The sequence below is a fragment of the Odontesthes bonariensis genome, chromosome 9 (assembly GCF_027942865.1).
Source record: "Odontesthes bonariensis isolate fOdoBon6 chromosome 9, fOdoBon6.hap1, whole genome shotgun sequence".
NCBI classification, from domain to species: domain Eukaryota; kingdom Metazoa; phylum Chordata; class Actinopteri; order Atheriniformes; family Atherinopsidae; genus Odontesthes; species Odontesthes bonariensis.
In genome coordinates this window covers 39,901,902-39,928,479 of record NC_134514.1, presented here as the reverse complement: position 1 = coordinate 39,928,479, position 26,578 = coordinate 39,901,902, and the positions used below count along the sequence as shown (strand labels likewise).

The window sequence follows — 26,578 nt, the reverse complement described above, 5'->3', positions numbered from 1 at the left end:
TAGCGGAGTATGTCAGTAAACTTTGCCGAGAATTCTACCTCCTGTGAAACGGTCCGGAGTATCTACCATAGGTAATACTAATCCCGTGCGAATGCGACCTTCGGTAATAAGTACGGAATATATCGTCACATCTTTTTAAAGAGAGAAATAATTAGGTGTAAAATAGAAAATGACACTTAAGTTTCGTTGTGCAATCCTTTTTTTAAACTATACTTTACATTCAGGTAAAATAAGTATCCTGAGCAAAACTTTTGGTGAACAGTACTTTACATTAAGGTCAAAAATGAATTAATCTTCTGTTCTGTTATACTGTACAATACGTTTTAGTAATACTTATCATTCAGGTAAACAAACAAAAACGTCTTCTGCGTTTGTATACAATAATTTTGGAGCAGAATGCTTTATATTCAAGAAAACTCCTCCCATGTTAGATGAATATTACAGGGATTTCTTGTCCCGTCCGAATTGGTCATTTCTTCTCCCTGGCGTCGTCTGGTTAACCAACATTACCATACGTCCCCCCATTGAACTAGTCCCGTCCGAATAGGGCTTAAGAGAAAACGTTTTTAATGTCAGACTGACAAATAATCTGCTAAAACATTTAGACACTGAATTCTGCACTTATATAAGCCCACCAGCTGTGATACTCTTGGATAAGTCTCTACTTGCTTTTTTATCATCCATGTATCTAATCTGGTCATTGAATTTTCTTTTCAGAATTAAGAATTGGAGAAAAAAAAAAGGGTATTTATATGATTTTGGAAAAAAGTAACAAGTCTAAATTAAAACAAGGTTTTTTTTCTTTATGTTTTTTTTATATTTTCATTTTCTCTTGAAATAACAAACAATAAAAAAATTGTACAGATCAGATATTAATAAGCAGTTGTTTTTCCATATTTTTATACTGGGCTTTGAATAAGCCTGAGAGAGGACATCCATAATAACAAAAATATGTTATGAGACTACATTTTACTGCACTGTGTGAACAATATCGAACTGTTTAGCACTTCATAGTTATTTTGTGCTTAAGAAATCAGAGTAAATACAGAATCGGTATAGTAGAGCAGCTTTCACTCTGACGCTGGTTGCCCACCTACAACATGGTACATGCATGACGTGTGGAAGGTGATGATTTTTATAGATGATATTTGGCTTAAATGTTAAGAGATTAAATCAGACATACTGGCATGTTGATTTGTGTCTTAAACCACATTACAGCCACAAGACTCCAGAATTCATAGGAAGAAGTTCCCTGCATAATAAGCTGTAAAAATATTTCTTGGTTATCATATTGACCTCACATCAGCAACAATACAGCTTTCACATTTGTGATTTGAGGCAGCATGAAATTAAATGAAAAGACTGACCTAAAATTGTCACAGGGCCTAAGTAAGCCCAACTTATTTCCAAGTTAGGCTGAAATGGAAATGAGGTGGCTAACTGAGGCAGAAGAACTAACTAACTAACTAAAGCTGCATTCGGACAGAGCAGCTCTAAGAACGGTCCTCCTCGATTTTCGTTCTAATAACTGCCCTTCCCCAGGGGAACTGTTTCAGTTTGCATTTCCACATGAGTCGTTTTCTCTGAACTCCCTTCACAGTAAAATCCAATCTGATGTTAACTCGCACACATTATCTCCTCCTCACTTCCTCCAGTAGCATTGGGTCTCATCTTGGGTTTCTTTGCAGCATCTGTCATGGAGCTTTTTCTTTTTTTTTTTTAACGTTATTTGTAGTAATAATAATGATTATTATTATTGTTATCATTATTATTATTGGCCATGGTGAAAGTGTCTTTTTCCTTTTTTTCCTCACTTATTTCGTTGAGGTGAAAATGTGCTGCTATTTAGTTGAACGTGTGGCGTGGGATTGGACACCAAAGTTGTTCGGTGCAGTATTTCAGCCGCAGGCCGGGGGATGTGCAGGACAAAGTTTGGTTTACTTCAAAAGGAGTTTTTAGAAAATATTGACAGTATGCCTTTTTTTTTTCATCCTGGAATTACAACACAGAATCTGTTCAATTTAAGACCATTAGGTTTTACTCTGATTAATGTGTAACTCAGGAATGGGGCTTTTCATTGGGTCATGTGACAAGACTCTTGTCTTGACTCAACGCCCTGTGCCAGTGTACAATGATGCAGTCTTGGCCTCCTTGTAAGACCAAAAATACCATAAGAACGTGTTTTGTGAATTTCCCCAGGGTCTCTGATGGAAATTTTTCATTACAAGGTATGGTATGGTACAGTATGGATTGACTTAGTTTTGCTCTTCCATGCTTCGATGTCCTTTACATTCTGTATCCTTTCGCTGTTGGAATTAGCTGTTTATTATTCCACCGTGTGAAACTGCAGCAACACAGGTGAGACACACCTTCGCTGTGTGTGTCGATTACATTACATTGATTCAGCAGACGCTTTTATCCAATTTGACCTAGTGAGGAGTATAGATGAGTACAGAGATGTTATTGCACAGGCTTTTAGTGCAGAAGGGTTTGAACATTTTCTGGAAGTGAGCATAATGACTAAGTTCTACGGAGCTCAGCTCCAGTAAGCAAAGAAACAAAAATCAATCTGTAAATAAACATTTTTTTTATAGTGATTCATGAATTTGATTCATGTTCAAACAGATTTTTTTCACTAAGCGACACAAAATAACTCTGGCCTTCTAAGTAGGACCTGAACCAGTTAAGGACCGCTCCAGAAAGTCCAACCCAGTTTTCTGGCCTGTGCAACAGGATTCTGTGATCTACAGTATCAAACGCAGCGCTGAGGTCCAACAGAACCAGGACTGAAACATTACCAGAATCAGTATTCAAGCTGATGTGGTTTAACACTTTGACCAGAGCTGTTTCAGTGCTGTGATGACGTCTGAAGCCTGATTGAAAGTTATCAAGACTTCCACTTTCATTCAGAAAGTCGTTAAGCTGGTTAAATACAACTTTCTCAATAATCTTAGATATAAAAGTGAGATTAGAGACAGGTCTGTAGTTGTTCATCATAGAGGCGTCTAGAGTTCTCTTCTTTAGGAGTGGCTTAATGGCAGCTGTCTTTAGTGACTTGGGAAAAATGCCTGATGCCAGTGAGCTGTTAACTATTCGTAGGAGATCACTTTCTACTGAGGTAAAAACAGTTTTTAAAAAGTCGGATGGTATTATGTCCAGAGTGCAAGTTGTTGATTTCAGATGCCGAACTGTTTCCTCTAGGATTTTTAAATCAACAATATTAAATTGTGACACATCATAGTTATTTCTAGGTTTTAGACACAGATTAGTTTTCTTGTTTGTCTGTGTTGCGTGAATGTTTTGTCTAATCGTTTAGATTTTTTGGCTAAAAAGTGTGAAACACTGGCCTCTCCTTTCAATTTAATTAATGCCAAGTGGCAGGTGATAAAAGAAAAGAGAAGCAAGAAGAGAAAAACAGAACTATGGGAATAAATGGAGTCAGGGGAAAATAAATGGGGAAAAAATGCAAAGGGCAAGTAATAGTGATGAAAAAACTATGAAAATGAATTTTATACCATAATAATTGTCAAAACTACTCTTTTTTTTGGTGCATTTGTTGGCACATTAATTAATTTATTCATAAATGTATTTACTTCTGTATTTATTGTTCATTTTGGCAGTTTTGGCCTCCAAAAGACAGGGTTAGGGCTTCAGTGTCTTGCCCAAGTACACTTTGACAAGGGGGGAGCTAGGGATTGAACCACCAAGCTTCCAATTGGACACAGCTGGTGGGTCACGGAGCTCAATTTTTCTCCTTCCCTGGATTCCTCTTTACCAACATTCTGCTGTTACACAACTTATCTTCTCCCTTCTCATCACACCTTTCTGTTCTTGAAATCTATTCATCAGTAAATTACTATATATCATCATTGTCTTTGTTAGTGAAAGGGCTCTTGTTTAAAAGATAAACATCAAATAAAAAAACAAGATAAACATCCACTGAAATTTAGAAAGTTGAATTTTCACAGAGAGCTGCAGTCGAAATGTTCAGAGATCACTGTGAATAGATTGGAGTGTTGTTTTTGTAGCTTGTCAACAATCAGCTGATGATGTCACACACAGCATCAGAAGGTGACAGAGGTGAACTCTCTTATTAGACATAGACAGAAACAAAAAGCCAACAGGTCAACATCTCTCTGGCTGCAATCTCTTTCTCCCCCGACAGTCTTAAAACTGAGTATAGACTTGTTAAGAGTTGTTCCTGCAGCCATGTCAATCTATGTTATAAAGTGTATTTGAGAAACATCAGTTCCTCTTATTAATGTTAATGCCTGACTTTAACTCCCTGAATTACTCTTGACAAAAGACTTGACATTTTTTAAACTCTAGTTTTTACAAATCTATATAATTCTGCTCACTGTCTCTTTCTCCTCACACTTACTCAGGTACCATTTTAGTTGCTAAGCCTCTGGACTATGAAACCTGCACTGACTACTTCCTAACAGTGGAGGCTCGTGATGGTGGCACGCCAACTTTGAACGCCATTACTACAGTGAACATAAACCTAACAGACGTCAACGACAACGCACCCATGTTTAATCATGACCTTTACACTGCGGTGGTGTCGGAGGATGCCATTATTGGAGAGTTTGTGGTACAGGTAAGTTGAAAGAATGAAGCCATTTTTCTGTGCATGCATGTCTGATGACTGAATAGAAGTGGTTCAGAAGTGCTGTGCAGTGCTTCAGATCAAGAATTAGATATCTTTACAGCAAATGGTGATGATGTCTTGAAATTTTAGATAACCAGAAAGCGAATTTGATTTTAGGAAACTTTTTCTGTTCCTCCGTCCTTGTGTAAAAAAAACTATCCTTGATTCCTGTCAGATTTACTTTCATTATTTCTTGAGATAAGATGTTAGTAATTTTTTACCCTTAGATCTCTTCTTCTCACCTTTGCACAAGGAATATCACATCTAATTTGTAGTTGCCCCAAGTATTTTGTAACTTTGGCATTCAAAAAGAGGGCAAGAGTCTCACAAGATGAGGTGTGTTTTCCATTCCTTTTTAAGATTTCTTTTCTTTTTAATATTAGCTCCATTCATTTTAAATTAAAAATCATCAAGACAAACAGAATATACTAATTTTTATCTTACTACTCATTATGAGTAGTAAGATAAAAATTGCCTGCAAACCAGGCACAATAACACTGCTTTCCTTTACACATATAAAGTTTAAATTAAACATTTAGCTCAAATTTTAGCACAAATATGGTAGCAAACACATTAACAATGGAGCCCTTTACATGTATGGGCTCCACCTTACTGGGCAAAAATCACATCTTTGTTAACCCTCCACTGTTTCTCTTTGGTAATTCTCAGGTTCTAAAGAGAGCATTAACACACAGCAAGTTGGCATTGTGGAATCAGTTAAAAAGGTTATAGCCACAACGTAAGCTGCATCGAGTGTCAATATCAATCAATCAATACAGGCTATTAACCCTCTGGGGTCTAAGGCCTTTTCAGAGACTTTGAGGCAGTTTTCACCACCTTGACATTTTCAAGTATTTCAACTAACTGTAAACATCTATGCAAAAGTGACATATATGGTTGTATTCTAAAAAGCCTAACAAAAAACAATATGAGAGTGAAGTGAATGTAATACAAACAAGTTTTATTTAAATTGAGGGGAAAACACAACTGTACAAAAAAAACAAGTTTTAGAGGTCTTCAAACAGTGCAAGAAAACACACTATAAATATATCTAGCCAACACTTTTGAAGGTTGAACCTTGTAAACAAAAGTGTTGGCTGCATAAAAGTAAAAAGTGCAGTCAGAAATGTTTTTTTGTTTTCACACAAACTGTAAAAAAGTCATTGTAACTCAAGGCAGTGTCTCTGTTAGTTGAATACTAATTAGATGGGTGTGTAAGACCCCTGATTCCCCCCACCCCCCTGTCTCCATGTGATAATTGTCTGTCACTGGCAGGACATTGCTGCCTCCCCCACATGCTGGCTGAATGGGGCGTGTTCTCACCTGTGAATAGCCACTCAATCACCTGGTACTTTACATGTGAATAGTGATAGGTGTGGCCTAGGAAGCTGCTGCAGTCTGAGACTACAGAAAATCCAAAGATTTCTGTTCACTCTCTTTAAAAAGGGCCAGCTATATAATTTATTTTAAAATATATATATTTGAAAACTAGAAGTTTCAAGGTTTTTAATGGTGTCACTTATATGTTTCAATGACAAAAACTCACAGAGTTACAGATGTGTTTTTGGAGATGTCAAAAATGCCCACCGGTGGGCTTTAGACCCCAGAGTGTTAACTTACAGCTCCAGAAACAAAAGAAAAAAGGCCTGCATCAAAAGTCAGTCCTTTACTGCCCAAAAGCTTTCTTCATTGAAGAAAAGCAACACCAATATTCTCTGTTGTCAAGGCTCCTTTTTGTCATTACATAACTTTGCTTCTGAACACAGTTGCTTTTTGGGAGGGGGTGGTGGTGAAGGTAATGGTTATAATTACTGTAGTTTGCTACTACTTGCCTTCTTGCTCTTTGCTGTTGCTTCTTCTTGTTCCTTTTTTGGCTCCAGGGCACACTCTAGTGATGTACAGTGCACAGTGAAAATGAGTACACCCCTGTTGAAAAGTAACATTTTGAACAATATTTTAATACACACACAAGTTATTCCCAAAACGTGCATAGAGTAAGTTTAATACAACATCTGTTCAGCTTACAACAGAAAAGAAAGGTCAATAATATAACTTAAATGACATATTTGTCCATTTTTGTGAAATTATGCTGGTGCAAAAGTGAGTACACCCCTATGTTAAACTCCCTGAGAATGGGCCGTGTTGGCCCGAAATGTCATGAAATGAAAAGGCATTAAAAGGGAGGTCATCGTTGTGCGTTTCATCCTTGCCTTACATTGAAATTTTACATTTTGAGTCTGCACCAGGCTAAAAGAGACGTGTGTGAGATTTGACTGAAATCCTATGGAGAGTATCATGATCTGCTTCAGTAGTCACAGTACATGTTGACAAGCATGTTTCTTTTGGTGAAATTCAGCTTCCTACTGTTAATGGCATCCATACAGCCCCAAACCATGTCACTCCCACTACTATGCTTGACTTTAAGCATGGGGCACTTTTCTTTGTACAAATCACTTTTTACCACCACACAGGCTTGACACCATCGAAAGCAAATTTGTTTATCATTGTCTCATCAGAGACAAACAAACTAAGGATATGGATTGCTGGAACCATGTCCTGTGATCTGATGACACCAAGACATATGCCCATACATATGTTCGGTTGTTCGAGGAAAGCAACTATGTCATCAGCAAAAAGCCCGATTTTATGTTCTACATCTTTAATTATGACACCTTTAATTTCATTACTTTGTCGAACTGCTTGGGCCAGAGGTTCTATAAATATCGCAAAGAGAGTTGGTGACAGACAACATCCTTGTCTGGTTGATCTTTCTAATAGTATTTTGTCTGTCAAATTTCCGTTAATTTTTATTCTAGCCGAAGGCTGTTGGTATAGTGATTTAATCAGTTGTACAGATATATTGTTGAGACCAAATCGTTCAAGCACTAAATAGAGAAATTTCCAATTTACACAATCAAATGCGGGGCTGCATGGTGGTGTGGTGGTTAGCACTGTTGCCTCACAGCAAGAAGGTTCCAGGTTCAACACCCAGCTGGGGCCTTTCTGTGTGGAGTTTGCATGTTCTCCCCGTGTATGCGTGGGTTCTCTCCAGGTACTCTGGCTTCCTCCCACTGTCCAAAAAATCATGCAAGTTAGGTTTATTGGCATCTCTAAATTGTCCTTAGGAGTGAGTGTGAGCATGCATGGTTGTTTGTCTGTATGTGGCCCTGCGATGGACTGGCGGCCTGTCCAGGGTGTACCCCGCCTCTCGCCCATTGACTGCTGGGATAGGCTCCAGCCCACCCGCGACCCAATCGACGGATTCAGCGGTATAGATAATGGATGGACAATCAAATGCTTTTTCTGCATCGATACTAACCAGCACAGTACTTTGTTTTCTTTTTTGTGCTTGGTTTATTATTTGTAAGGTTCTTCGAATATTGTCCTGTGTTTGACGGCCTGATATAAACCCTGTCTGGTCCTCATCTATTAATTCAGCTACAAATGTATTTATTCTTTTAGAGATAATAGATGTATATATTTTATAATCTATATTTAGTATTGAAATCGGTCTATAACTTTCACATCTGTCTTTATCTTTGCCTGGTTTCAAAATTACTGAAATAATTGCTTCTGTCCATGTTAAGGGTATTTTATTTTCTTTAAGAGTCCAGTTAAAGGAGGCCTGGAGTGCTGGTATCACTTCTGCTTTAAAAACCTTGTACCATTCTGCAGGATAACCGTCACTCCCTGGAGATTTGTTATTTTTCAATGAGTTTATTGCTTGAGTGATCTCTTCTCTTGTAATGTCTGCTGTTAATCTTTCATTTTGTCTTGAGCCAATCGATGGTAAATCTAATTGTTCTAAAAAAGGTCTCACCTCCTCCTCATTTGCTGCAGGTGGCTGTGTATACATTTTTTTATAGAACCTCTTAAATATGTTCTCTATACCCTCTGGTTCGTGTATTAACTCATTGGTGCCAGGATCTCTGATTTTTTGTATGGTATTCAGTGCTTGTTGTTTTCTGATACGTTTGGCTAAAAGTTTGGTCGCTCTGGGGCCAATCTCATAATAGTTTTGCTTCAAATATGTGTTCTTCTTACCATATTCATCTAATAGTAATTCAGTTATCTTCATTTTGGTGTCCTTGATTTGTTTCTTTATTTTTGGGTCATTTGTCTTTTGGTATTTTTGCTCTAGTTCTCTCAGTTTTAGAGAGTGATTTGAATAAGTCTCTTTTCTTAATTTTTTAAGTAATGTGGTCCTAGCTATTATCTTTCCCCGAACAACCGCTTTCAAAGCGTCCCATATGATGTGGGGGTTCATTTCTCCCGTGTTATTTTCCTCCATGTATTGGCTAATATCTTCCTTCAAATCTTTCACCAGTCCTTTATTGTTTAATGTTCCTACATTTAATCTCCAAATTGTTTGTCTTCTCCTGGCATTAAGATTTATTTTTAGGAATAGCCCATTATGATCTGATATATCTAGACCTCCAATCCTACACTCAGTCACTCTATGTCTATCTTCCTTATTTATGAAATAATAGTCTATATTTGAGTGTACGTGTGTTGCCGAATAATGCGTAAAATCCTTTTCAAAAGGATTGAGGTTCCTCCATATGTCTATCATTCCCATTTCCTCTAATGACACCTTAACAAATTTTGATATCTGTTTTGTATTCCCTTTTAAACTTGTCATGTCTAAACTATGATTCAAGATTATATTAAAATCCCCCCACAGATTAAAGTACCTTCCTTTTCCATTGCAACAAGATTAAACAGAGATTTAAAAAATTGTTTACTGCTTTCTGGCGGTGCGTAAACATTTATCAACGTAACAGGTTCATTTTCTAGTTTTCCCTTCACCACTACGTATCTACCCTCTTTATCTTTGATTTCCTTTTCACAGACAAATATAGTTAAGTTTGGGATTAATATCATAACCCCCCTCCTACGTCCTTGTTTGTACGTACTATAGTACGAATTCCTGAATCCAAATTTTTTTAATTTTTCATGCTCCGTCTGTGGGAGATGATTTTCTTGTAAAAATATGACATGTTGTTTTTCTTTTTTCAGTTTAGTTATAATTATTCCTCTCTTTTTAGGTGTGTTTAGACCATTTACATTTATGGACAGTATTTTCAGATCGTTACATACCATATTGCTTCACTTTTATGCATATATGTATTTTTCCAAGCAGCTCAAAAAAATATGAACATGAACATAAACAAAATTAAGAACATTAGAACTTCCACAGGGGGGTTCTTCTTCCTCTCCCCAAGTCCCTGTTGGAGGGTGGATGGGAAATCCTCTCCTTGAGGGCCCATCTCTAAACCTAAACAGTCTAGATAAGTCCAACATTGTCTCTGTCCAGTCGGTAGCCTAATACTGTTCATAAATCTATATTATTGAAGCCTTTTCATATTATTTAGTCTCAATCAAAGGACTATGCCTTGTTTTTACTGTGTTATTAACCCAGAACAATACTATCTGAAGCCCCGTTACTTTTTTCCCCACAAACATGATTTTACTTATCAGGTCTCCTCTGGTATTCTTGCAACCTCTCCCTCGCGCGTTGTGCCGCCGTCTCCTGGCTTGATCTACCGGATCTCGCTCGCTGCCATCCCGGGTCACTTCGAGTCTTGCCCGCCGCTCGTCCCGCGTCCTCATCTGGCGCGTCGGCGTCCACAGTTAATCCCCTTGCTCTCATGTCCCGCGCCGCTTCCCCCGCGTTGTCATATCTTTTCACACCGTTGCTCCAGTGAATTCTCATTTTCGTGAATGGAGTCTGGAAACGGATCCCATTTTCTTTCAATACTTTTTTGATGCTCAGGTATGTTTTGCGTTTTTTTACGATTTCCGTGGGGTAGTCGTGGTCAAATTGGATTTTCTTGTTGCCCACCTGTATCCCCTTCTTCTGCCAGACTTTCTGTAGGACCATCTCCTTCGTTTCAAACTTAAGGAAATTTACCACCACTGTTCTCGGAGCGCCACCAGTGTTGCCAATTTAGCGACTTTGTCGCTAGATTTAGCGACTTTTGGCCATCTCTGGCGACAAAAAAAATAATCTAGCAACTTAGCGACTTTCGGGCTCAATCTGGCTGAATCTAGCGACAATTTAACTTGTTTTGTGAGTGACAAATCAGTTGCCCCGGGACACCATACAAGCCGAGACAGAAGCACTGCAGGACGTCAAAACGGCAGTTTCAAGCTAGCTACAACGAGGGTAGGTTCACTTCCTGTTTTCAAAACAAAAGCACATTTTTATCGTGATGGCTTTCCCTATGATAAAAGGCAACGGGTATTTTATTTTGTCAAAATAACCGGAAGTGCGTTCCTCACTGCGGCTAGCTTTAGTAGCGCCGAATTCGTCGGAACAAAATTGTAAATAGCCGGTATTTTGGCAGGTTTTTAACACGTTGGGGATCTAAACGATTACTTTCTGGCCTGAAAAGTTTCAAATGTTGCTAAAGTTTACAGAGTTTAGAGCTGAAATCAGCTTCAGGCCGGCTGATTTCGGCTCGGGTAGGAGCGAAAATATATAATATGGGCGTGGTTATGTCACTTATGACGTTATGACGCAATCTAGCGACTTCTCAGAGAGCCAATAGCGACTTCTTGTGATTTTTTGTTTTTGGCAACACTGAGCACCACCCGCGGCAGGTTTTGGGATGAGACCTCTGTGGGCGCGTTGCATCTGTAGATTTGCTCCGTCAGGCAGCTGCAGCTCTTTTTTAAGAAGTTGGTCCAAGTAATCTGTCATGGAGCTTCCTTCAGTGTCTTCAGGCAATCCGAAAATCCGGACATTATTTCGGCGAGACCTCGCTTAAAGGTCTGTTAGTTTGTCCTGCATTTCGTCCGTCTGTTTTGTTAGCTTGAGTAACAGACTGCCTGCGTCTCTGTTGTACTCCTCCAGCTCCTCGATTCGAGCCTGGCCTCGGTCAGGTCCGTCTTCTGCTCCTGTAGCTCTCTGTGACTTTCTGTAAGCTTCAGCTCAATGTCTTGTCTCAAGGAAGCGATTTCTTGTTTCATTTCACCTTGGAGCTCCTCTTTGATTGTTGTCAGCTCGTTGTGGAGTTCTTGCTTGAAGTCCCGTATATCACCGCGGATAGCAGCGAGTCCAGCTTTCAGTGTGTCGGCGTGGTCCATTTTCTCTGTCGCGCCACTTTCAGGTTCACTTTCGTCGGTGACTTCTCCTGTGATTTGTTCTGGCGTTTTCTGTGGGGATTCGTTTTTCCTACGGCCTCGTCTGCCACTCATCTCAAAGTTTAAAGTAGTTATATGTCGAGTTTACTTGCGTTGAGTGGTTTAATTCTACCGACTTGGGCGAGCTAAAAAACTATGCTGCCAACCTGTCCGCCATCTTACCGGAAGTCCCCAGCAAAATTAATTTACCATAATTGAGCTATCGTTTCCTAAATGGGAATTGTGGCTCATATTCTTATACACAAAAGGAGAAAATTATAGCAAATAAGAACACACGAGTGAATAAATAAACATCGTCAGTAGGCAAGGCAAGTTTATTTGTAGAGCACAATTCGTACACAAGGCAATTCAATTCAAGGCAAAATAAAATCATTCCATAAAACATAAAAATAATCATTAATTAATTAAATTAAAAGCGAAGAGTGCAGATAAAATACTTTCAGTTGTCATATGCACATGGAAGAAGCATAAAAAAAAATACATAAAAGAATATAAAGAGAAACAAATAAAATCATTTAAATGAATTTAAAAACAAGCAACAGTCCAGATGAATTCAAAGATAGCGTGCAGATTTCATGCATAGACACATGAGAAAAGAAATGTTTTTAACCTGGATTTAAAAATGTCTCCATTTGGTGAAAGTTTAATCTCCACTGGCAGTTTGTTCCACTTGTTTGCAGCATAACAGCTAAATGCTGCTTCTCCATGTTTAGTCTGGACTCTGGACTGGACCAGCTGACCTGAGTCCTTGGATCTCAGAGCTCTGCTGGCTTTATATTCTCTGAACAGATCACAGATTGTAAACCATCAGCAGGCTTTTAAAATCTATTCTGTGACTGACTGGAAGCCAGAGTAAAGATTTTAAAGCTGCTGTGATGTGTTCAGATCTCTTAGTCTGACCAACACATCACTACAAGTGGCTAATAAAGATAATGGACACAAAAAAACATGAAAAAATATGATGGAAATTCTTAAATGTATTTATTAATACTCACACACTCATTTAAATGAACAATAAAAAAACAAACAAGAACTGGCCTAACATGTGCTGTGCTGTGCTTAGACATGGTCAGCAGGGTGAACCTCGTGTGTTCTGCGTCTCCTTGAGGTTCCCCTATCTGCTGCCAGGTTGAACCACCGGATGTCATGCTTGCAGACATCATGTTCAGTGGAAGCACGAGCGACAGGATTTTTTCTGACAGAATCTGTAATCACAAAAGGAGGTTTTCAATTAAGTTATCATCATCCGCCATCATAATCACAATTTGTAATGTGACAGGATACACATAGTGATGCACTCCAAAACAGGCAATCTGTCACATACTTCAGACATAGAATTTCTAAATATAGGAATGCAGTTTAAGAGTAAAAAAAATAACCTGTGTGTCCGCCTAGAGTCCGCGGCGGGTCCGCTGTTTCACAGTACATTGTTTGGAGGCGGGGCGTGTCGCTGCCCAACTCCGAATGCAGCTGAAGCCGAGGTTTGAAAAGAGCGTGTACAATGTGCGGATCCGCCCAGAGTCCGCGGCGGGTCCGCTGAACACTGTGGGGAGGCGGGGTGAGCGGTTGATCAGGACGGCGGACCTGCCCGGCTTGAGGGCGGATCCGCCCCGGAGTCCAATGCTATCTGGGTCAGTACTTGACGTAACAAAGAAATCACTGGGATTTAACTTTGTATGATAATTAGTGCATGTTCTTTAGTTCATTCGCTTTTAATTCCAACTCTGTCTCAACATTTTTCAGGTCAAGGCATTTGTCCTTGTATCTCCTCCTTAGAGTATTAGATTTTGTGATCATCTGAGCCATGAGTGTGCCAGATTTGTTTGGATACTGATTAACTCGCCTTCTTAGCCGCCTTCTGGCGTTATAGTTTGGAGAGTATGAGATATAATAACAAAGCCGATAGTAGAACTCTAAATTCTAAATGAAATTTATTAACTGGCTGAAAACAATTCCTGTAAATCTCCAATAAATGTCTCTTAATAACCACAACTTCGCGGTATCTTCCTGATCATGGTTGTCACTCACTGCGAGAAGCCCCGTGTGTGGAGATGTTCCGTGAGATGTAAGCCTGTGCTTCTTCTGGTGTGGAGAAAATCCGCTCCTGGTTGTTGTCGGTGATCCTGAGGCGAGCCGGATAGAGGATGCTGTGTCTGACTCCTTCCAGCCCTTGGAGTTGTCTCACCGTGAGACGGTCATCTCATCCACCTTGATCTGCTGTTTCGCCCTGGCCAGGCGAAGGATGTTGGCACAGTCCTGGAAGTAGTGTAGGCAAGCCACAATGACGCGCGGGTGGTCTCCCCGTCTTGGCGCTGGCTGTAGTGAGTGGTGGGATCTGTCCAGCACCAGGGCCTCCTCTAGGTCAAATGCCTTCTGTAGACGTGCTGAAACCGCCCTGGCAAAGCTGCTATGGCTCTCTGGAACTCCCACAATCCTAATATTATTCCTCCTTGATCTCGCTTCCAAGTCTTCACATTTTGTAATGACTCCTACAGCGTCTGGAGTTGTTTGACCAAGCGTTGTAACGTGACAATGTCGTCTGTGCACGAGGACAGGCTCTTCCCTATTTCGGACGTGGCGTCTTTCAGCGAAGCTAGCTCTTTAACAACTGTGTTTATGTCTCCTCAAAGCCCGCCATCTCCTTCTCCAGCACCTCTCTGATCTCCAGCTTGAAAACACAACTGATGTCCTCACGTAGCAACGTGAGTAACTCCCACCTGAAATTTTCATAGCTAGCACTGAGGCCATGTCTGAGTCAATACTCCCGCGAGGTGGTGAGCCAGAGGTGCTGGGCCTCGGTACAGTTGGGGCGGTGTTGCCTTTACCTGTCATGTTTTCTCACACAGATGTTTGCAGAAATTTCTAACTAAAAGTAAATAAATAAAAGAAACAACAGTTTGCTCCGATAAGTGCTGTCTCAACGTTTTTTGATAAGAAGGTTCTGGAGAGGCTCGACATATATCTACTCCATTGCCTGCTCATTAGCGCACCCTCCCCACTTGGATTTTTAATAAGAAGAAAAAGGAGAGCTCATGAACAAAAGTTATATAGGTGGGATGTCAACAAACTTTAGTTTGGTGATGTTTTCAAACAATTTTGCCTGACTTTGTTACAGTCTAAGAAGTATTTACAGACATAGTACCTAACCTGCAAATAGTGTTGTTTGCAGCTTCTTATGGGGAATTTATTAACAGGAACAACATAGAAACATATTACGTGGCAGCAAATACAGAATTCCCAACAACAACAGCCTATGAGATCCTCTTATACTTCCTCATATCACTCTGTGCATATGTGGCTGTAACAAAATGTAGGGTGATGGTTTGCATGTGGTTGTCCAAGGTTTTACAGCTGATAGCTACCTGCAAAGACAAGTGAATGTTAATTAATGAATGTCTGTGATTAGCTCTTGAGTGCAGGAAGTGTCAAAGGTAACTTTATGGTTCAATCACCTTTCTTCTTGCTTTCTCCAGGGTGTTTCGGGCAAAAGTTTCCCCGGGGGCCCGAACATCATTTAAAGGTTCCGGGAGAAATCATGGAATGAGAAAGGCAGGGCTGAAGTATATGTAGTTTTATAAGTTTGGTAATTGGATTCAATTTTAGCTAGTATTTTAAATATAATTCTTGGTATTTTTTTTGGGGGGGGGGGGGGTTATGTTTATGTGGATGATAAACAGTGGATACAAATATTGTTTTGTTTTAAAAATGTTGGAAAAAGGAAAGATCCCTCATGGGGAAAATTGGTTGAACCTGTTAATAGTAGATGTTATAAAAGACTGTCTCTGTTCACTTTCGTTGGGGTTGGGCAGTGTGCGAATTATACAGTGACAATTGGGGGGAATGTCAACATTTTCTCCGGGGTGTGAAGGTGCAGTGCATGTGCATGCTTCAGTAAACAGAAGTCTTATAATCGTTACAGTATCTTGCTTGTTCAATTTAATGTCTGCAGTCTGTAGATGATGATAAATTAAATTTTACACCATTTTACAGTTCATTGGGCACATAATTTACCACACAAACAACTTTTGCAGTCAGCAGTCACCAACAAAGTATTGTAGACCCAAACTGTCAGCAAATCAGACATGCACACACACACACATGCGCACACACACGCAGCATAGAACAGTGCACTCTCAATGATAGTGTGATAAAACATGCACATCATGTCACTGCAGACATTGAAGGACCTGAGCGTCTCAGGAAGAAGAGACGGCTCTGGCCCCTCCTGTACACTGCTTCTATGTTGGCAGACCACTCCAGTTTATTATCCAGCCCCACCCTCAGGTATCTGCAGGTCTGAACAGTCTCTATCTCCCCTCCATCAAAACAGACTGACTGGTATGGAGTTTTAGATCTCCTGAAGTCAGTGGCCATTCTAGAGATTTATACATGGGGTGGCATAGGGGTGGCAGGCATATATTGTAGGGTGGCAATTTTTTTAGGAAGCCCATCTTACTTTGTACTTTATATGAGCCCATATACAACAGTTTTTTCAACACCCAAGTGTGATAAATTCAATATTTGGTCTACATAAATAATAATAATAATAATTGAAAATAATAATAATAATACTGTAGTGACTTCACGGAGGCTCTGAGACCGGTGGTTGCCGAACTGCTCTTTATTAAAGGGGAACTGCAGTATTTTCAACATTAAGCCTCTTTTCTGAGTCGTGCAATGTTTTAGAACCCCCCTCACTGCTTTTTGATGTTTACTGCTGTCTCCGGTATTTGCCTAATTTTGATTCTTCTCAACCTGCTTCAGAATGGCAAGTCATGCGCATGTCTAGAAAGGTCCGTAAAAGCACCATAAACGTTCGTTTTCAAAATCATCAACTCACCGGAGTGGTTACTGGTGTGCACTGGTAATCCATATCAAATTTCGTTGCTTCTGTCGTGTTTTATTTGACATTTTGTACTGGATTTTCGTTGATATTACTCCGCCACCGCTAAGAAAATAGTGCGAGCATGAACGACCTGCCAAATAAAACACGACAGAAGCAACTTTTCGCAACGAAATTTGATATGGATTACCAGTGCACACCAGTAACCACTCCGGTGAGTTGATTAGTTTGAAAATGGACATTTATTGTGCTTTTACGGACCTTTCTAGACATGCGCATGACTTGCCATTCTGAAGCAGGTTGAGAAGAATCCAAATTTGGCAAATACCGGAGACAGCAGTAAACATCAAAAAAGTGGTGAGAGGGGTTCTAAAACATTGCAGACGACTCAGAAAAGAGGCTTAATGTTGAAAATACCGCAGTTCCCCTTTAAGTTTTACACTAGCAGTACAATCAAAGAACACGGGTGACTCTCAGTCCTGCTCCACAACCAACCCCAGGAGAGCACCAGACCTGCACACAGACTGGCCCACGCCCACTCCTCTCCCTCAATCACCAGCCCACACCTGAGTGACATGACCTGCGGTCCAGTGATTGACAGGGAGAGGAGGAAACAAGCTAGTCCGTGTGCTTTTACCTTAATTCTGGGTCGTTACAATACTTTTATTTTGTACAGCGCCTTCCATCTATGAGGAATTATAAACGTTTCGAAACCATATTACACTTTGATGCATGTTACCCACCTGTGAACAGGCTCCATCTGACAGCTTGTGTCCGCACTGACTCCACGTCAAGGCAAAGAGATTCTGCGATATGGATGCAACCATTCGTGATTGGGGGTGGAGGGGTGGACCAACGTGTTTCTTTTTCAAATTTAACATTCTGCAGTTTGACACCGATTTCGGATTGTTTTCCATTTGATTTGATCTTAAAACAATATTAATAATAATTATCCAATAAATCATCAGTTGGTATTTTTTTACTGGGGTGGCAGACTACCCTGGTAGTTTCGCGCCTGCCTGAAGTCCACCACCAGCTCTTTGGTTTTGGTGGTGTTCAGGAGCAAACAGTTATTTTTGCTCCAGTCAGTAAAGGCCTCCACAAGGTCCCTTTACTCCTTCTCCTGTCCACCATGCACACATGCCACAACAGCTGTATCATCAGAATACTTCTGAATGTGGCAGGACTCTGAGTTGTACCTGAAGGCCGATGTGTACAGGGTGAAAAGAAAAGGAGCCAAAACAGTACCCTGCGGAGCCCCAGTACTGCATTCCAGTGTTCCAGAAACACATTTCCCCATCCTGACATACTGTGGTTTGGCAGACAAATAGTCTATAATCCATGATGTCAGGGAGGGGGCCACACCCATACCTAGCAGCTTGTCTCTCAGTATGGGAGGCCGTATGGTGTTGAAGGCACTGGAGAAGTTAAAGAACATGATTCTCGCATATGATCCAGGCACATCCAGATAAGCATATGCCCGATGCAACATGTACAGAATCGCGTCTTCCACTCCTGTGTGTTTCTGGTAGGCAAACTGGAGGGGGTCAAGAGCCTCAGCAACCTGCAATCTCATGCGACGAACAAGAAGTCTCTCCAAGGTCTTCATGATATGAGATGTCAAAGCCACCGGTCTGTAGTCAATCAGCTCCACCGGTTGCCCTAATTTGGGCACCGGTATGAGACAAGAAGTTTTCCACAGCACCAGGACTTTTTCCATCTGAATGCTCAAACCTGTTGTAATAATGGTTGAAAGTGTTGGCTCTGTCCACATCACCTTCTACAGACTGAGAGTTCTTAAGTCTGTTTCCAGTGATGGTCCTCATGCCCCTCCACACCTCCTTGGTGTTATTGTTCTCCAGCTGTCTCTCTACCTTTTTCTTTTACTCCACCTTAGTTTGACGTAGTGTCTTTTTAAGTTGTACGCTCCTCCGCCTTTCTCTATCCCCATTCTGGAACACCCTCTTTTTCTGGTTCAGGAGGTCTTTGATGTCACTGGTGATCCATGGTGGGGGAAATCTATATAGGTGTCAAGGTGAAAGGGCAGTGTGGTTGGGGTGTGGGGAGGTCATATGTTTTTTTTTTACCGCTCTCTGTTATATTCTGGTTTGGTTTCATCTTATCCACATATTGACCACAATTTTGTATCTTTTTGCATGCTGCCATAGACCGCCACCCGGGATTTTGGATCTCATTCATTCTCATACTTGGCTTGTATTTAATAAATGGGAGCATTCCCAAACTTATCTCCCAGTCTGAACATTACCTTTTGAGCACGTTAGGACCTGGATTCCCCGCACCCAGAAGTGACTAAAAATACGATGGAATTTGATAGTTGCTACACAAAGCAAAAAATCCGACCATTCGGACTAAAGGATATGCCATTTTATGAAGAGGACAACTCACCTGGAAAAGTTTGGCGCACACCCACCTGCCTAGCTCATCTGCACGACAAACAAAGGAGGTATATTCACTCAACCATCCATCCTTGTCATTTCAAGTAAGATCGATCAAATAATAAGGTATGAGGCACGATTACCATTCAAGACATCTTTGGTGAGTGCAATCATCCTTATTGAATACGGACATATGACGCGTTGGACTGGCTTTATGTGTTACGGCGTCCGGCCTACGGCTATCCAGATGCTAATAATTTTGTGGTGGCTTTCATTCAGTCATATCTCAAAGTGTGAACATTCAACAGCTACTTGTGTGAATGCATTTGTGCCTCGTGGTATTTTTGCAGCATTTGGCGCGTAGAGACCGATAAAGCACAACGCAGCCTGTTGTTGTTATTGTTGATTCACAGTCGAAAATGAGTGATATGAATGCTGAAATTGAGCCAACGGGCACTCAAAGTGAAAAAAGACAAAGAAAACTTTCCCTAAAGGGAGCTGCTCTTGCTCTTGAGAAGGCACAGAAGGAAAGAAGTGAAATTTTTAGAAATGCAAGTAAAATAAAGTCGAAAAATACTTGGTTTCAGGAGAAAAGTGCGGCAAATAATGAGTTTGTGAATAAGGTGCATATTTGGCTGAAAGAAAATGAAGTGGACGATGATGCCTGTGAAAATGTGTGTCATAAAGTTGCTGCTGATGACGTTCAAGCAGGGAAACATGATGATGTGGGGGACGAAGGTGTAAATCCTGAGGATACTGTCTCAAATATTTCAAGTGTGCGTTCTAAACGCAGTAAAGCGTCCAGCACATCTTCCGCTCGTAAACAAGCCCTGGCTGATCAAGCAGTAGCAGGGGCGGCCGACCAATAAATGCATGACCAATAAATAAATCGGATCTTATTCTTTACTGGTGAAAGCGGAAGCTTTAAAAGGAAAACATGAATTGGAGGAACTAGAGCAAAGACATAGATTGGAAGCTGATAAAATATGACACCAAAAGGAACAGGTGGAAAGAGAAGCGCAAATAGCTGCTGCAGCAGCACGCCTTTCTGTGTTGGAAGGCAGTAGCGTTGGAGGAAAATCCAAATCAATGTCCAATGGGATGAACTCTTACATCAGCAAAGGACTTAAAGAACAAAAGTGCATTGAATTTAATCCACAAGCGAAACAATTCGTGCCTAATGTCATTAAATCTGACGCTATGCCGAACTTAACAGCGGCCCCAACATCTGCGCCAGCGTAAGACCTAAGGTTTTCAGCAATGTAAAATCACATGTACAGGATCAAGTGCAATACCGAAAACAGCCACGTGATGTCACTGTTAGGTCATGTTCAAAGTTGGATGGATTATCTTCTGTAAATCTCAGCTTAAAGCCAAATATTGTTCCTGTTCAGTTCACAGATTTACAATTACAAATAAAGCACAATGTACAAAAACAACAATTTAGCAGTTCATCAGTCCCAACTGATAATGTCATTTGTTTTATTATGCAAAAACAGAATGAAATTACATCAATGCTTGTTCAGCAACAGTTATCAGCTACTCTTCCTCAGCATGAGATCCCAGTTTTTGATGGCAATCCATTGCAGTGCATGTCTTTCTTAAGAGCTTTTGAACACTGTGTGGAAGAAAAGACAAACAGTTATCAGGATGGTTTATATTTTTTAGAGCAATACACCAGGGGGAAACCAGGGGAGCTTGTCAGGAGCTGCATGCACATGGCACCACAGCAGGGCTACCAGGAAGCAAAGCAACTTATAATGAAGTGTTTTGGAAATGAACATCAAATTGCTGCATGTATGGACAAAGTGTTTGCCTGGCCAGTTGTAAAATCTGAAGATGTCGAAGCTTTGCAGGAATTTGCTTTGTTTTTGCGTGGATGCTGTAATGCAATGTCAGAAATACAGTATATGGAGGAGTTGATGAGGGAAATCATCATGAAGTGGCCCTATAAGCTCCGTGAAAGATGGAGATTAGTAGCTCGTGAGCTACAAGAGCGGCGAGGCTTCAGAGCTATATTTACTGATATGGTTAACTTCCTCGAGCGACAAATAAAGATCCTGTCCCATTCATTGTTTGGAGACATCTCTGACATCAAGCCAAGCTCTGTAATGAGAATAATACATAAGAATAGGACAACACTAAAGGTCAACATGAAAGGTAGCAGCTTTGTAACATCCATTTCAGCTCCTGATAGTGCCACATTTTCTGCGCCAACAATTCACAAGCAGCCAATAACCTCCAATAACCCTCTCCTAGAAACTTGTCTTTACTGTGAGGAAATACCCAAAACTGCAAAGGATTTCTCATAAGGAGAAAATAGGATTCCTAAAAGGAAAAGGAGCATGTTTTGGATGCCTGAAAGTAGGCCACATGAGTAAGAAGTGTAGGAGTCGTCTCACCTGTGACAAATGCCATTTAAAGCATCCCACCCTTCTGCATTTAGACAACAAAGAACCACCAATAAGCAGTGCATTTGTGTCTCACAAGGCTGGTGTTTGTACTGGGGCCGGAAACCATGATTGTACCCTCTCCTTTGTTCCAGTCAAAATTAAGTCTAAGAAAGGAGATAAGGTGCTACAGACCTATGCCTTCTTAGATCCTGGGAGTACAGCCACTTTCATTACCAGCACACTCATGAACCAGCTGAACTTACAAGGCACAAAGACTAATATCCTCCTGCACACCATGGGTCAGGAGAAGCTGGTGCCTACTTACTGTGTAAATGGACTGGAGATTTCTGAGCTCGGAGAAAACAACTTCATGGAGCTCCCAGAGGTTTACACGCAAGATACCATTCCTGTCTCAAAGGTCAACATTCCACGTCAGCGAGATATTGAGAATTTGGAATATCGCGCTGATGTTGGGCTTTTGGTTGGGATGAATGCACCAAAACTCATGGAGCCATGGGAGATCATTAACAACAAAGGTGATGGACCATATGCCGTGAGGATCCTATTAGGATGGGTCATAAACGGGCCTTTAAGAAGTGGAAATGGTGGTCACAGAAACTGTCCAACTGTTTATATTAATTAGATTTCCATCGTTAAACTAGAGGAGCTGTTGATGTCTCACTATAACATGGAGTTCAATGAGAAGACACTGGAAGAGGAGCATGGGATGTCAATTGAGGATAAGAGGTTCATGGAAATAATGGAGCAATCAACTTGTATGAAAAATGGACATTATTGCTTGGACCAGGAATAGGGTGGGGAGGGCAGTCACGGCGGGCTGGGCGAGCCAGCTCAACTGCGTCATCCTAGAGCATGTGAATGGGCTTCAAACAATCCACTGAAACCCGGTCCTGACCAGTCCCTATCTCGATCAGAAAAGATTTAGGCCCCGCTTCCAGTAAGGCAAGGCAAGGCAATTTTATTTATAGAGCACAATTCGTACACAAGGTAATTCAAAATGCTTTACAGCTACATAAAATCATTAAAAAGAAATAAAAAAAAAAAACATTAAAAAGAATCATTAATTCATTCATTTAAAAGTGAACAGTGCAGATAAAATACTTTCAGGTGTCATATGCACAGCTAAATAGAACTGTTTTCAGCCTGGATTTAAACATTGTCAGAGTTGAGGGCTGTCTCATATCTTCTGGAAGGCTGTTCCAGTACGCGAAAGGGACCATCAAATGGGCACTGCAGGAGAGAACGGTGTGCGTCATGTTGGAGTCACCAATGTAGAGTTTGGAAGAAAAAGACTGGTGTGTCCATAGAACACCACACCACAGTCAGTGGAAAAATGCATGAATAGCAGCTAAGAATAGGGCACAGACGTTCAAACTGTGATACTGAAAAAAAGTTTTTCTCCAGATAACAGACTTTTCTCTTTAACTATCTCAACCTAAGCATTGATATACCAATGTCACTTTTACTGAATAGGTTATATAATGCAAAGCATTCAAAATTCTCACTTTCAGGTTACATCTGAGAATGGTTTGACTTTCAAAATGATGTGCTTAAAGAACTGGACAATGCTACCACTACTTTAAGAAGGAGATGAAAAGATATAGAACAAACAGACCCTGTCACCAAAAAAGTTCAACTCTGGACCCCAGAGACTGATAGTACCCTGTAGGATTCTTTTGCTCAGACAGACTAGAATGAGTTTAAAACTTCAGCACATCAGACCAGCAACATCAGCTTCATATACAGCCTGCTGGGTGAGCTCAACACCTTCTACACCATTCATACACCGGCACTCCAAAGGGATGCGTCCTCAGCCTCACCCTCTTCACCCACAACTGTGTCGTCTCCCACAAGGACAACATCATGCCCTCTCTGCAGAGCATCTACGACCATTGAGTCAACAGGAGAGCTGCCTGCATCCTCAAAAACCCCACCCATCCCAGCACGGGCTGTTCACACTTGTACCCTCAGGCCGGGGTACAGAAACGTGAAATGTAGAGCTTCTAGACAAACTCTTCCCCCCCACTGCCATCAGACTCTGCATACAATACAGCTGATACAAGGTTATAAACATGGACAACCTCATGTAACTATACTTGACCATCTACTTTTTTAGTTTGCAATGTGTAATTGCACACTCATGCTGACTATTGCCCATGCAGCTGATGTTGCACATTGATTTGTGCAAAAATTTACATAATTTATTCCAGCTCCGTTTTTATCTACATAGTAATATTTCTGCATGGTTTACATTTCTATTGTATGTTTCACATGTTGCCTGTTAAAATTGTCTTCATTGTTTTTTATTACTTTTTATTTTATAGGTAGATTTATATTGTTTCTCATTCATTGTGGACAGCAAAGAAAGAATTTCAATGTACAGGAAAACATGTTTCCTTGCTGTGCATATGACAATAAACTTTGATTAAATAATGAATTGCTTTCTGTTGTGAATTAAGTGTCTGCCCTCTGTGGCCAAGCTCAATGTGTAGCAAGATGGTTAGCATATAGTTTGGCTCTTTTGGGGTTAGTGGATCAAGTTTGCATAGATTTTGGGTTACAATGAGCCTTGTGGTATTAAATACCTGAGACCAGGCTGACCTATAACAGCTTCACTGAAACCAGGTCACACACGTGTCACTGAAACCATTTATAAACATGTTACTTTAACAACCCATCAAGTGTGATTGGCCCCTCAAGTACTCATAAGATGATACTCCCCACCAAAGTGTTTAGAGGGTCACCTCCAGAAGGTCCAATTAATTTATTAATATGCGGCTTCTCGTGAAAAGATAGCAGTTCTTGCAGAAATCCTGCAACAAAGTCTCTTGGCTAGACCCTTCCGAATCCAATTGTTTAAATATCATGTCTCCTGGAACACCCTTTCACGTCTTTGCACTTTTAAGCTTGTTTTTGGACCTTGGATTTCAAACAAGTGACGGGCTTATTTTGGTGGCCTTGTCTGAGTGGCGTTTGGCAAAATCTTCTTTTCCACAAGAGTTTTGCTTTGTGAAGTTACCCTCCCTCTAGGTCTTCAATGGATGTTTGTCTTTTCTTTTTAATGATACCCAGTTCCTCTATGAGCATAGCATATGGTCTGTATACAGATGCTGTCTTTAATTTTAGTTTGGTAGATCTGCCTCTTCATTCATGTTCTCATGTGATGCCACAAGGAAATAAGCCACATGTCTGGTCTTGGCCTAGTTCTTGTTGGTCATTCTTCTTTTATGACCAATTACTTTCTTTTGCTTTTATGCTCCAACGCTATGGATCTTGACATATACAATTAGAACAGTTCAGAGAAGATATACAAGTGTTTAGTAATTAAAATGAAGTTACCAGAGCTGCCTTACTTCCCTGTACTCCTCTCTCAACAACTTCCCCCTACAAACACTTGTAGAAGAGCAAATTATTTATCCAAATTCCATTTTCCAAAGGGAAAGCAGATGGAAAAATGTTTTCCCCTGAAAAAGTTTATTTATTTATTGTGAAAGTCTTTTCTACGCAGTGTCACCCACAGGCATCCAATATTGATTTACAGCTTTGTGTCTTGCAAACAGACATATCTAAAGAGATTCTCAAAATAATTTTTATGTTAAAATTATGTACTCATGAAAGAATATTCAAAATTGCGGCACATTATTCTAAAATTCCTCTACAATTTTTAAAAGTAGGTGCACCTCTGCCCATCTTTACTTCTTTCAGGCTTTGCTTCAGATTTAAATTGTAATATGCTATGTATGTGTGTTCTGTATGTGTGTTTTTGCAGTTGGTAGCAGAGGATGTTGACAGTCATATGAATGGAGCCATCCACTACTCCATTATCAGCGGAGATCAGGACAACCAGTTTTCCATTGAACCAGAAAGTGGTGTCATTAAAGTAAAAAAACAACTGGACCGTGAGACAGTGAGAACACGCACACAAAAACAAAATCCTTTTCTTCAAAAGTCTTTTCCCTTTTCTTGTGTTTTGAAGTGAAAGAATAAACACCACATTATGAAAATATGATAGTCCCCTACCCTTTTAAGTTGAACACAATAGCCGCTTTCGGACTGTAGGAACCTTTGGCAGTTCTAATAACCTTTTAATCCGCGGGGCCGTTTTCTCCCGTGTTCGGACACACAGGAACTCGGGGCTATCTCCCTCAGTTCCTATAACTATTTAGCTCCTTCTCCGAGGTCGGGTCTTTTCAGGGTTCTATAGAACGCATCTGACGGAGGTGTGTGGTGGTGTTAGCTACGCCCCATGTCATGCTATCACGGCTGAAATGTTTCATCATACGACACGGACACAACCGGCGGGTGTTTAATAAGTTAAACTTACACATTGTCTCATTTGTCTGCGGCGCTCTGCTCTCCTTTCTTCCTTCATGAAATGAAAAAGTATCGTCTTCTGACTCTCTCTGTGAGCTCTTCCAGCCTCGATATTAGACGCCTGATGTGATCGTCCATGATTAATATCACCATCATGCAGACCATGAACACAGTGGCCTCCCCGCTCTCCATATTAGCTTCTTTGTGGTGTTTTTTCTTCTCTAATTACTTGTACCGGTTCTGTTTTGTTGTTGAATGTGGCGCTAAACGGCTAACGGCTAACACGTCACTGACGCAGACGGCTGCGCGCGGCGCATCAGTCCCTATCAGGTCCCGACTCATGTGCGAATAAGACTAAAACAGAAGGACAGTTATCAGAACGAAATTCGAGTAGGACAGTTCTGATAACTACGTTCCTATAACTACTCTGTCCGAAAGCGGCTATAGATAACGCATGTTTGCATTGTATATGTTAATTAATCATCAATCCTCCACCATCACTCTGTGCAAAACGTACACTGTTCAGAGGGCCTTTAAGATAGACAATGTGACAGGTAGGTTACTGAAGGGGAATATGAAAATTAATATGACGAAAATGTAGATTGAAATTCTGATTACCTTTATAAATTTGAATAAAAGCGTAACTCAAAGCATTCACCAGATGTAACACAACAATCCAGCCCGGGTAGAGACCTACAGCTAGCTCCAGGAAGAGCCAAGCTGTCAGGCTTTGGTCATATAGAATAGTTTTCATCCTTGCTCAGCTGCTAACACAATTAACAGAATAAGGATGGTACCAGAGCCCAGACAA

General features: G+C 40.6%; 1 protein-coding gene across 6 annotated transcripts in view; it reads left to right on the top strand.

Moving 5' to 3' along the window:
• The window catches only part of LOC142388681 (protocadherin Fat 3-like), a 248,293-nt gene that overhangs the window by 149,088 nt on the left and 72,627 nt on the right, over positions 1–26,578 (top strand). For all 6 annotated transcript variants that reach the window (XR_012770319.1, XM_075474223.1, XM_075474224.1 and 3 more), the window contains 2 exons: positions 4,386–4,600; positions 25,223–25,360. Coding sequence is in view for 5 of the 6 variants with exons in the window: in XM_075474223.1 (XP_075330338.1) it covers positions 4,386–4,600; positions 25,223–25,360 (353 nt within the window). In the remaining variant the exon portion in view is untranslated. The remainder of the gene's footprint in view (positions 1–4,385; positions 4,601–25,222; positions 25,361–26,578) is intronic.